Source organism: Rhodamnia argentea, chromosome 3, assembly GCF_020921035.1.
Source record: "Rhodamnia argentea isolate NSW1041297 chromosome 3, ASM2092103v1, whole genome shotgun sequence".
Classification (NCBI taxonomy): domain Eukaryota; kingdom Viridiplantae; phylum Streptophyta; class Magnoliopsida; order Myrtales; family Myrtaceae; genus Rhodamnia; species Rhodamnia argentea.
Genome location: NC_063152.1, coordinates 28,559,584 through 28,572,747, shown reverse-complemented (window position 1 = coordinate 28,572,747; position 13,164 = coordinate 28,559,584). Strand labels below are relative to the sequence as shown.

The 13,164-nt window shown below is 38.0% G+C and overlaps 1 protein-coding gene across 1 annotated transcript; it reads left to right on the top strand.

Annotated features, from left to right (window-relative positions):
* Positions 1–250: 250 nt before the first annotated feature.
* LOC125314443 (U-box domain-containing protein 33-like) lies at positions 251–2,201 on the top strand. Its single transcript, XM_048276719.1, has 3 exons — positions 251–552; positions 729–1,196; positions 1,328–2,201. The coding sequence occupies exons 1-3, from the start codon at positions 307–309 to the stop codon at positions 2,015–2,017; spliced, it is 1,404 nt and encodes a 467-aa protein (XP_048132676.1). The 5' UTR covers positions 251–306; the 3' UTR covers positions 2,018–2,201.
* The last annotated feature ends 10,963 nt before the right edge of the window (positions 2,202–13,164 follow it).

Below are 13,164 nucleotides of genomic sequence, written 5' to 3'. Positions count from 1 at the left end.
TCAAAATCGCCGACGGATCGATATCAATCATTTGAAGAAATGATCTGGTCGCCGAGTCTCCCTACTGATGAAACCACACGAAGCGTAACCTCGTAGTCAGCCTCGGGCCCCTCACCGTTGCCCGTTAAGTTGCGATAGGTTTTTGTTTGACTTGGTTCCAACACGGAGAATGAAAACTTAGGTACCTTCCAGGATGTTACCCACCCCGGGGGGGGCGCAATAGGTTCCATTTTAAATCAAATATTTCAGGCTGCCGGAGCGTGAACCGTACAAACACAAACCAGCATTCCTGTTGCATCAGGAAAGATGGTTTTCAAATTTTCCACCATTTATCTCACCGAGGATGTTGATGTTTCCACCCTGTTTTCGCCGCCTACTTCTCCGTCGTCATCGTCCACTGCTTGCCTTCCACTCGGCAAGAGCTTCACCAGAGCCATCGCGGTCGCAGGCAGAGCCGCTGGAGGCGCGTTCACTGCCCCTGTCAACAGGGCTTCTTGGTGGAGGCCCAAGAAATCCTCCGGCGACATTAATCTCCAACCGCTTCGGCCTCAGGTACAGCTTTGAAATTTTACTTAACCATGAGCAGAAAGTCAGCAAGTGGCAATTTCAGGGAAGGGAAAGTTTTGGGCCAAGGAGGGCTTTGTCTCTGGTTTTGTTTCTCCTATTTAATAGATAATCTTATTCTTTGAGAGGAATTTTGAAGAGTATCTCAGAGAAAGTATCTACAGGGATTATATGCTGAGAAGTTGGAGGAACAACTTGAAAAGGTAAAGGATCAGTTAGATAAAGTGACGGAAGAACTTTGCTTTGCCCGAACCCAGAAATTGCAGCAGCTCGAGGACCAATTCGTGCAGACCAACCAGAGCATAAAGGAGTTGGAGCTGAAAATGATCGAGACCGTGGAAATGCTGCGAACTTTTAGACAAGAGCGAGAGCCGTTGCAGATCGACCTCAAGAATGTACTCCAAAAGGCCAAGGAGGTGGGTGGAAGAAAAGGAGATTCCTCGAGCACAAAGTACTTCTCCGAGTTCTCCATGACCGAAATCAAGGAAGCTGCACAGAACTTTGACCCGTCCTTGAAGATCGGAGAAGGCGGCTGGGGAAGCGTGTATAAAGGTTTCATTCGACATACGCTGGTGGCTATAAAGATCATGAAAATTCCTAGCATGCAAGGTTCACAAGAATTTCAACGGGAGGTAAGAATTCTTGTGTATTCTCTACCGTTTGGCTTTATCCAATACTATGGCATAGCGAATCCATAGTAAGGGTACATTACTTAGTGATCGAGAATATTGTTGCCGCGAACTATTGATCGAATGTCTCACAGGTGGATGTGTTGAGCAAGGTAAGGCATCCTAATCTTATCACGCTCATCGGCGCGTGTCCCGAGCCCTGCACTCTTGTTTATGAATATATTCCAAACGGTACCCTTGAAGACTGGCTCCGCAGCAAAAACAGGGCGAAGCAGCTGCCATGGCGAGCCCGGATACGTGTCGCTATGGAGCTCTGCTCCGTCCTGGCCTTCCTCCACTCTTGCAAGCCTCACAGCATCGTCCACGGGGATGTCAAACCAGGGAACGTCCTACTGGACGCGCACCTCGTGAGCAAGCTCAGCGATTTTGGCATCAGCAGACTGCTGCCGTGGGGCGAGCAGTCGAGCAACAACACCACCGTCATGTACCCGACGAACCCAAAAGGGACGTCCGGGTACATTGACCCTGAGTTCCTTGTCACAGGAGAGCTCACCACGAAGTACGACGTTTATTCTTTTGGGATTACACTACTAGAGTTGTTGACAAGGAGGCCCATCGTAGGATTAGTGAACGAAATGCAAAAGGCGGTCAGTGCAGGGACTTTGGAGGCCATCTTGGATCCATTGGCTGGAGAGTGGCCCTATACGGTGGCCAAGGAGTTGACTCATTTGGCTTTGAGGTGCTGCGAGATAAGCAGAAGGAATAGGCCGGATCTCCAGTCAGGCGCGTGGACAGTGCTCCAATCGATCGGAGCTTCCTGTTGATAAATCCAGACTTCCAAATACTCAGGAAGTGAGAGATATAGATGATACAGACGAGCATTGCTAGGTTTGTTAATATATGTACTTTGATCTTTTGCTGCATCATTTAATTGATTTCTCTTGTTGATAGTTCTTACTGCATGTTCCCACCATTGTTCTTATGAATGGATCTTCTTCTGCATTGAGTTCATGGACATTGAGATGGGATTGGTTGACTATATGCAAAATCGGATCCACCATATATAGCTGCAAGCAAATCCAATGCCTTGTTATGCTGTTCAGTTCTCTATTAAACTTATTTCAATTCCACAAACAATTCTCATGGAAGAAATACAATTCTGTGAATCTTTCCTATCATTTACGTGCTAGACTTTCCCTCTCTTATTTCCACTTGCATTTTTTATTTCTTTATTCTTGACCTTAGGGAATTACAGATAAAGAAACAATTCCAAATAAGGGTTTAAAATTGGCCATTTCTTAAAAAAAGGATGCAAAGCGAACTTCATTTTAAATAAAGGCCTAAAGTGACCAAATCAACGTCAAATAAGAGACTAAATCACCTACTTGCCAGCATTTAATTTTTTCGGAGGCTAAAACAGGGCATTTTTGTTGGCCAATCACATAATATGATCCTGTGCGGGGAATCGTGCAGCCCTCGCCAAGGGCAGTCGGGGGCTGCTTGAGGTCATGCAACCTCGGGCGACGGGGCGCCGACGCCAAATTTGTCTTGCCGACAGCCCGAGCCCATCACCGGAGCTAACGAACGGTTAGAGTTTTTTTTTTTTCTTTCTTTCCTTTTTTGAATAAAAAGTAGGATAAGTCCTATGTAAGAAGAATTTTTCCAAACACTTAATAACCCAAAGTTGCTTGACAATGATTAAACTATAATTTAACATACACAATTTGCATTTTGAAAAACGCTTTTAACTTAGAAGTCCATTTTATTTCCCAAAAGCTTTTTCAAAAAGTCCAATCAAACACAACCTATGTGGATTATTTCTGTTCAATAAACAGGTCATAAATTGGTTTACAATTGCAAAGCCCAAAATAATATGGGTGCTAAAAGAGTTGACAATTTATTCAGGCTCAACTCACTTTTAATACTCTATTTTCACTCGATCTCACGCTCGTCCGCTCCGTACTCTTACCTTGGTTTGCCTATGAGTTTTCATAGATTGGGTAAAATATGGAAGTGTTTTAGTAATATGAATCGTTTCGGGTAAAATATGAGTCACTAGATTTGTATTGCATAAAACAGATCAAAATGGATTAAATGAATCAATTTGGGTTTAATCATTTTCAACTTGACTCACTCATTTAACGATATATTATTAATTCCGAACGTATTGGGGATGTGAAAAGGAGCGAGCTTGCCACCGAGCCGACATGACGAAGAAATGTGGATGGTGGAGCTGTGTTGGGAGCATAGTAGAAATTCGATACCTTTACTCGAGGAGATTACCAAGAGAGAGCCCAAGTTCAAGCTCGTTAACATATCCAGTTGGACACTCTTTATTCAAAAACTTAAGCCAATGATTTATGGGCTAATTTATATATATTAACCGTTCCAGATCATATCAATTCTGAAAAAAGACACTTTTGGTGCTAAGAGTTGTGTATGGAGATCACTTTGGTGTCAAAAGTTTTCGCCGGATCACTTAAGTCCAAATCAGAAAAAAAAGGATCACTTTGGTGCCTCCGGCAAAAAATTTCGGCCATTCTCAATACGTGACATTTTTAATTAATTTTTGAATTTTAATTGGTATTTAAAAAAAATGAAGTCCATGTGGACTTCAAAATATAAAAAAATTAAAATTAAAATTATATTGTAAAAAAATAAAAATAAATAAAAAATTTTTTAAATAAAAACTATATTTAAAAATAAATTGAAATATGCTAAAAAATTAGCAAAAAAAACTTATAAAAAAGATAGGAAGATTAGGCGGCGAGAACTTACCGACGACGGTGGGACATGGCCAGCGGAGGTCGCCGAGCCCCGGCCGTCGCTAGCCATTGCCAGCGATGGTAGGCCAGCAGCGGCGAGGCTACACCCCTTGCCGCCCGGTTATTGATGCCCCCATTTTTTTTAATTTTAATTTTTATTTTTGAATTTTTCAGGTTATTTTTCAAATTATTTTAAATAAAAATTTAACTTAAAAAAAATGCCAAGGTGGGCCTCCGGTGAGCCACGTCGGCGTTATATATTAATAAAAAAGTTCCACGTCAGATTTTTGACGAATAATATCGGAGTTGGTACTTAAATGATCCTTTTTCAAAAAAATTGGTATTGAAGTGATTCGACAAAAACTTTTGGAACCAAGGTAATCTCCGTACGCAACTTTTGGCACTAAAAGTACTCATTTCCCTCAATTCTTCGATGTAGGACTTCTCTAACACAATGCACATGTGCATCTTGACAAGCCGAGTCCGTGAGCTCGCCGGCAAAGTCAGAACCGAGGTGGTACACAATTCCTCCCGCCCCCCTCCAACTTTCTTTCTCTTTGGATTAAATTTTTTTTTTGGTTTGCCTTCTAATTTTGTATATTTTTTTAACGAGATTTTGATTTGGATAAAAATGCACTATCCCGGCCACCGAAAATATCCAGTGATCACCAGCCGACAAAAAATTTGTTGATCAGTAAGCTTAAACCCACATTTGAGACAGAGTCAATCACTTCAAACTCTTATTTGATATGGACAGTTTTTTGAGAAAATGATCCAATGTTAAATTATTATTTGCAGCTCAAGAATGGCGATGCGAAACCCACTGAGGAAGGTCCACAGAAATTAAATCTCAATTAGTTGGGCTGAAAATTTTAAGCCCTAGGCACACATAAAGATTGATAAATGTTCTTAATACCAATCTTAGCTTTTAATCAGCTCAATAATCCGCTGATGGAACAAAATCTCCGTTGGCTAATAACAACAACGATCTTTACGGGCTTTCAGTGATTTGTGTTGCTCTTGCAAAGTGGCTCAATGTCTGACCATATCTTATAATAATCTCTCAAAATTGCACAATTTCACTAATAAAACATTTGTTTGTGGAGCTGTTAAGTTGTTTGTTCATGGAGACCAAGGTTTGATTTCTATGGGTACAAAAAAAAAAATTTCTTTCCTTTTTTGGTAAAAGAGGCTTCAAATGCCGTTTCAGCCTTAGAATTGGGAATGGAACTATCATGCGGGTAGATTCTAGGTTGGCGGACTCGGAAACGGTACCGCTTGTGCACGCTTATAGTGCACGCTTGACTTTGTTCTCATTTTATCGCGAGGTTCACTTTGATATCTCGATCCGCTTCACATTCCGAGAGGGATGCACGGACCAGGTTTCATTGAATGGGTATGTTTGGATCCCGAATGCATTTAATAAAAAAACACTAACATCTGCCTCACTAGCTAAAATTAATGACTGGTCTCTACTGCAGTGGGTGGGCCAACCTCGGGTTTGAAAATAGCCTCCTCCTTTTTCTTTTCATTGGTTGATGTCACGACCCGACTCTCGAGTACGTAGCATCCCTACCAAAACGCCTCCGGTCATAAAAGATAACGCCCCATGTACGTTATTGACCGTCCATACTATAACGCACATGTGGAAACGCGAATTCTCCCAAATCAAGAAAAACAGTAGGGATAGAAATAAAGTTAACAACAAACTGATTCAAGCTTTGCCCCTAGAATGGTACTGAGACAAAATAATTGCAAAAAAAAAAAAAAAAAAAAAAACAGGAAGACCGCTGTATACTATCTTCTGTAATTTTTGTATCATTAGCGTAAAGAAGTAAGTCAACCATTTTCAATAAAAGTGATCAAGCATGACGGTAAATAAGAAAATCGAGATTACGAGGCAACTATTTGACAACACTTTTTTCCATTCATTTTTAGGCTCTAAAACTTGCGATTTTTGGCTTACATTTTAGGTAGGGAAAAATTATCAAAAATATGCCAATTCAGTCCTAAACTAACTTTTTTTTTACAAATTCAGTCCTACATTTTATCATTTGTGTCAATCCAATCATAAATCTTTTGTATTTGTGCCAATTCAGTCATTCCGGGCAATTTTGTTAGAAAATTGCTGACGTGGCGCGATCAGCTGACGTTGCAATTTTATAAATAATATATTTATATATTTTGAATTTTTTTATTATTTTATTTTCTTCTTTTCTCTTCTCTTCTTCCTCCCGTCGGTCACCGATCGCTGAACTTCAACGATAAACCAGCGGTGTGCGTGGGCCGGCGAGGTCGATCTCGCGAGGGGTTGGTCTTGCCATCGCCTAGACGAGGCTTGCCCTCACCTAGACGAGGCTTGCCCTCACTAGTGGCGGGGTGACCTCGCTAGGGGCTGGGCGAGCCTCGCCCGGGTGACAACGATCCCCGACCGGGCGACAACGATCCCCGACCTTGCCTTCTCCAGTGGTTGGTGAGGTCGGCCTTGTCGCCCCACACCTCGGGCTGATTGCCGAGGTTAGGTAACCGGTTGGAGGAAGAAGAGAAGAAAAAAAAAAAGAGAGAGAAAGAAAAGAAAAAAAGTTAAAATTTGAACAACACTAAAATATTAATAAAATTTACCATTTCAATTTCGATCACGTAACATCAACGATTTTCTGTCAAAATTGGTCGAAAGGACTGGATTGACACAAATGCAAAGGGTGTAAAACTGAATTGGTACAACCGCAATAGATTTAGAATTTTTTGGGCAATTATCCCTTTTAGGTTGAGACGATGGAGATCCATTTTATGTCCGTTGATAGTTTCCTCGTTAATGGTTCACCTATAATATCATGCATTTTATGAATATGACTGTTTTTATTTTATTCCCTTAAAAAAGAACCCGCTTGATTTTATTTTTAACAAGATTATACACATGTATTAGAATGACGTTGGAGTCGATTCTTTCTGATGATGTAAGGAAAGGAAAAAGTTAACGCTAAGGAAGGTTCACAGAAATTAGAACCTGTTTAGTTGGGTTTAAAATCTAAGTCTAACCCTAACAATAAATGCTGTTGATACCAAACTACTTTGGTTAGTAAGCTCGATTATCTGCCAACACATTGCTAAATGACAAATGAAGTCAAAGTAAGTCATTAGTCTTTGCTTTCCAAATGGGATCCTTAGTTCTATTCATTTTCTAAAAAATAAATGATTTAAAAAATATTTTCCGTCGTTTGTTTTGCTTAATAAAATTAATCAATAAAATATATTTTCATTACTGGCAAGAATTTATGTTTAAATATTTTTGCGCAATGAAAATATTTTCTATTTGTTATCAACCACTTTTAGGAATATATTTTCTAAATTACTGCAAAGTCTTAAAAGATCACGGGCTTCGTTGTGAACATTTAGGCTCCATTTGTTTCGTAAAAAATTAATAATTTTAAAAATATTTTTCAAATAATGATTGATAAAAAATGAAAAATGTTATTATCCATCCAACCTAAAATTAAAAAATTTTAGGTTAATGGATTATCAGGTTAATTATTACCAAAGATTTTTAAATTGGAGTTGTGATTAGTCATTTTTGGGAGATCAATTAGAAACCTAAATAAATTAGCGGGAGAATAAAATTGTTTCCACGAATCGGAGATCCTAAGTCCGGGGACTTGATTATGGTAGATTACTCTAACGCCATTTTGGTACCATTTTATTTCATGAAATATTATTTGAGAATGCAACATTAATTGATTTTAACCTAAGTCAATAACAAATGTGATCAAACGGATGTACAATCAATTAACATAACAATGGTTTGCAAGGAGCATGCGCCAAGTACTTTTTTTTGCGGATTTTTATTTATGAAAAAGTAAAGAACTAAACTATATGCAATGCATGATATGAATGATGTTTTTTTTTTTAATTTTCGGATTTAATTACAATCCTAAGTAAAACTATGCCAAAATACTTTGTTTCTCAAATATTTAAGGATTTAAATTGCCCTAAACCCGGTTAAGTATTTTTTTACATGAATTACCATTTCGGAGATGCAATTTTAAAAGAAAATGCAATCTAACCTAACTATTTACAAGAAAGGCTAAACGTGCAATTATCTACATGATATGTAATCTTGACATGCCAATTGATGAATGCAAATATTTTAGAATTTTTGAAAAATTATTACATCATGTGATGAATATATTTCAAAATTGAATGTGCAATCAATCAATTCAAATCAAATCCAAATCAATTTAGAAAATGGATATATGCCAATTAATGTCAATAAAAGGGTGGATATATCAATTAATTTTTGAAAATATTTCGCAAATATTTAAGTTAATATTTAATTCGTAATCCTTCGATTAATACTACCATAAGGCTATACCTCTAGTACCATTGCAATGACAAATTTGCGACATGCGCTCTCCACCTTCCAGTCTAGGCTATAAGAATATTAATACTCCAGTTAAAATGGCACTTATAATTATTCTAGTACATAGTCGAATGTTAAGAGTACCTTTTGGGCAATGTTATGATGAATCTATGTGACAAGTAGTTTGGCTTCTCTCTGTCCGACTTTCTCTTCATCCTGTTCATTAAGAAAATGAAGTAAAAAATATTGACACAAACAGAGACTAGATACACTGAATAAATAAACCTTACCTTTTCCTTTTGTTTCAATGGACAATTTCTTGAGTTATGACCTCTCTCAAAGCACAAATGGCACGTCATTTTTGTGCCTTGGTTTGACATTTTGAATCCATTTTTAGATTCTCTTTCCTCTCTTATCCTTTTATGTTTAGGCCTATGTGGCATAACCCGAGACATTGGTGCCACCAAAGGTTCTCTATCATTGGAAGGCCAAAGGTTATCACCATTCATTGCTTCCAAGTAGTAGTGATTGTATGTCTTTAAATAGATATCCTTCTTGTACCAGTGGGCAACAAAAGTCTCTATCTCCTCCCTTTGAATAGAATAACACAAATTGCATGAGGGCATGGAATCCCACTGAAGTCCCACGCCCTGCAAGAACATGAGTTATTTTTTATGTCCACTAAAAATTTATCGTTCCTATGGTGTACTTCAAATCCATCTTCTCCATTCCAAAGCACATGACAAAAGGTACTTTCTTTTTTATTGCCTTCTATTTTCTCTAATATCCTTGGCGCAATGTTCCTTTTCCATCTTTGACATGCATCTCTTTTCTCACGCACTTTTGTCATCATCTTCTCTCTAATATCCTCAAGCATAGATACGATAGACGTTTGTCTTGCTTCAAGTATCGATCCATTAAATGCTTCTGACAAGTTATTGTCCACGATATATGGCTTGCATATAGTTTTAAAGTAAGCATTGCATTAATATTTTGGAGCAATCCTCATCAAGTCAGCCTTTCTTGTGTTGCTCATCTTATTCAATTCCTCGAGCTGCTTTTCAAATTGTGGGACTATAGTTGACTTGGCATACATCCATAATTGCTCGCGACAGTCGTTACCCTCATTCTCAAAATTCTTCCCTAGCATTAAATAGTGGAGTTTCTCAATATTAGAGTAAATCATATCTTGTACCAAATGCAAAAGCTTAGTTTGTCCGGATCATAAAGCCAGTCACTACTATAACCATCAACATACTCTATTATTCCCTCATGCACAAACCTCCCCCAACCCATAGAGTAAATCGGACCGTCTCATCAGCCATGTAAATCTGCAAAACGTTACACATAAAAATTAGCTAAACTAAAAAAGAAAAATATAATCTAAAGACAAGAAAGCAAAGACAAAAGGGGCACATGTGAAAAGCCATGAAAAAGCTACAACATAAAACTACAGCAAGTTGGGACCACATTAGATTAATATAACAAAACTTGCCATGCATTCAATATTGCTTTAAGGAAGCCACTAACTTGACAGTTTGACAAGATTGTCATTATTAATGACCTCACGATATTTCAATTAATTAGTGCTTTATGCAAAAGACACGGTAATGGTGTGTGGATCTATGGTCAAAAATAACTAACAATACTATCGATCTGTCGGGGAAGTATTTTGCTTGTTCTAACAACATGCCCAAATAAACTATTCCCACTTTAGGTCTTACTACACTTTGATCAAGCCGGATAAACCATACATTATAATCTCCGAGAAAGCCCTGATTAACCCATATTCAAGACAACCCTAATTAACCCTAAATAACAGCCATAGAAGAGCCTACATGACACGTCGTCCTTGTAGAACCCACACGTGTACATACTGAGTCTTCATTGGAAGCATTATGCTCGAGACAACACTCTAGGCACAAAGTAACTTTTCCCGTGTGACGAGATAGAGTCGCCGTTTGGAGTAAGCTTGAGTCTTGAACCCTAAATCCACGTATATGCTTCGAAAAGTAATCTTGATACTTACTTCTAAGAGAGATTGTAAGGCTTACCCTCCTTCTTCTTCTTGTCTTACCGCAAGGTTTTGGGACCAACCACAGATTGAGAGCATCTATCGTTTGAAATAGAGAAGAAAAAGATTTCGCCTTTATTTTTCCTTTTTGGTCAGTTGCCTAGTTTAAGTTTTCTTAATGTAATTATCATGTGGATTTTTCTGTTAGTGCGAAATAAATAACTTACGTGGACATTCCACATGCCTTTTTTTTTTTTTAACTTAAAGGACTAAAAGCCACTTCAGCAAATGCTGCTAACTTTAACTAACGGAAGGATGACATTGAACAATTTTGAATAGTCTAGAGATTTATTGACACCTAAATTTTGATTGATCTTTTTCAGTCATTTTTGCATAAAAAAATTAGAATTAAATAAAAATAACAAAATCATCTTTCATGTTTATTTTTAGCATCCATTGCATTACCTTTTGCATTTGATTGGATCGGCAGTGGATGGACTTATTTTGAGATTTTGGGCTTAATTGAATCATTTGAATTATTTGGATTGAGCCCACAAGAATACCAAATTCGGGCAAAGTCCATAACTATTAGTAGTGAGCCGAAAATTGGTAATAAAAGTGCCAAGTAGGAAAATTGATTTATTAAAAGAAAACTTGGGCAATAATTTGGTAATTTGTAACGCTAAATCTGTCTCTATAAATAAGCATGCCTAGGATTCACAAAAGGGGGGGCCATTCATCATAGTACACGGCCAAAAAAATTTCTTTGGCAGAATTGAGAGTAGAAAGTTTGCTCATATACTATCTCATCGTGCGAAACCAGGGAGGCCAGAAGAGACAAATTTGCTAGGTTCTCGTGCAAGAATCATGGGGATGAGGAAAAAGACCATGCTTGGTCAACTAGAGGAGTGAAATCAAGCGGTCAAGATGATTACTCATCACCATCTTCGAAATGAAGACTAGTGAACAAATTCACCGGAAAATAGGGCAGGTCTACCCGTGAAGTTTGTCACATGAAAGCCGCACGCACCCTTTATCCACCGCACGCGAACCCTTTGCCGAGCCAAGTCGATCCTATTGAAGCCCATGACGACGGTGAATTCCCGATTCGAACACTGGCGGCACTAAATATTACCCGCGACAAAGCTATTATCTGTGCGACTAATCTTCGACTAAGATTTTTTTCTGTTTTGCAGGTTCCAAGGTCTTTCTGATGACCGCTCCTCTAATGAGCCTTTTGACCCGAGCTGAGCAATCTCGACTTGCCCAACAATCATCTACGACTAGATTGGTTTTGCCAGCAAGCCATCTCCGTCGCGGTGAACTTTGACAACACCAGTTTTCTTCCATGCGTTGCACTTGAATTTTATTGCAGGTCTTTTGTTTGATACAAGCGTGAAACATGGATAGTGGATAAGTGGAGGATCTAATCATGGGGCCTGGATAGTCGAAGTTCATCATTCAAAAGGGAGTCCATATTGTGAAGTTCACAAAAGCAAAAGTCCAAGTCAGATAAAGGAAGACTTGGCAAATCATTCAAGAATAGACGAACCGGGATGCCATCTACAAAAGGAGAATTCCTTTTGCTTTATTTTTTTTATTTGTAGGATGGTAAAGGACGCACGCAAAGACTTCCACCATGATTTTGGATCTTTCAGTCGAGAACCCTTGTCCTCCGTGCACTTGTCGGAATTTCCTTGTCGGCTTTCCCATTGTCGACCACCGTATCGCGAGCCCTTCGAACCATCCTCATCCGATCGATTCGCATCCGTCAGTCCTATCCGCAAGCATGATCGAGTCGATTTGATTCGATTCCTCATTTTGGAAAGATAATATGCAGATAAGGTAAATTTTTATCTCAAGTATTAGTAGAATATTCACTTGCCTAGTTTTCTATATAGTTTTGCATGTCATATTTGCATATTATATTCGCATATCATATATTTGCATATATGATCATATCTTGCATATTGCATAAGTGGATATTTTTCAAAATACATGTTGATTAGGAAAATTTTCTTTCCTAATCCGCAACTTGCCATATGATCAAGAAAGTCCATCTTTAAGATTATTGATGGAATACTCGATTAGACAATGATTTGGGTTCAATCGTTAATCGTAGGATTACGAATTAAAGATTGACTCAAATATTCGTGAAATATTTCAAAACTTGATTGATATATCCACTTTTTTGATTGCATTGATTGGCATATTCACTTACCTAATTTGATTTGGATTGTTTGATTGTCATATTTTTTAGAATATATTCGTTGCGTGATGTAATCTCAAAAATTCTAAAAATTTTGCATTCATTCACATTCTATATTCGAAAATTGCATATCTAAAAAAAAAATAGCATCATGTAGATATTGCATATCTGATTTTTGTAAATAATTAGATTAGATTGCATTTTAGTATAGAAATTGCATGTTTAAATAGAATTTTATGCCTAAAATAATCTATCTTAATCTATTAGGGTTTACGTCAATTTAAACTCTAAAATATGCAAGATAAATATTGCTCTGGCATAGTTCTATTTTAGGAAATTAATTCATCCGAAAATATAAAAAAAATCATTCATCCTTGCCATGTCATCCATGCCACGTCATCCTTGCCACGTCATATATGCCATGTCATCCATGCCACGTCATCCTTGCCACGTCATATATGCCACGTCATCCATGCCACGTCATCTATGCCATGTCATCCATGCCACGTCATCTTTGCTATGTCATTTTTTCTTGCCATGTCATATTAGGTTGCATTTTAGCTTATATTGTGTATTAGAATTGCATGTCTAGGTTTTAATTAATTTATATGTCATGTAGTTAATTT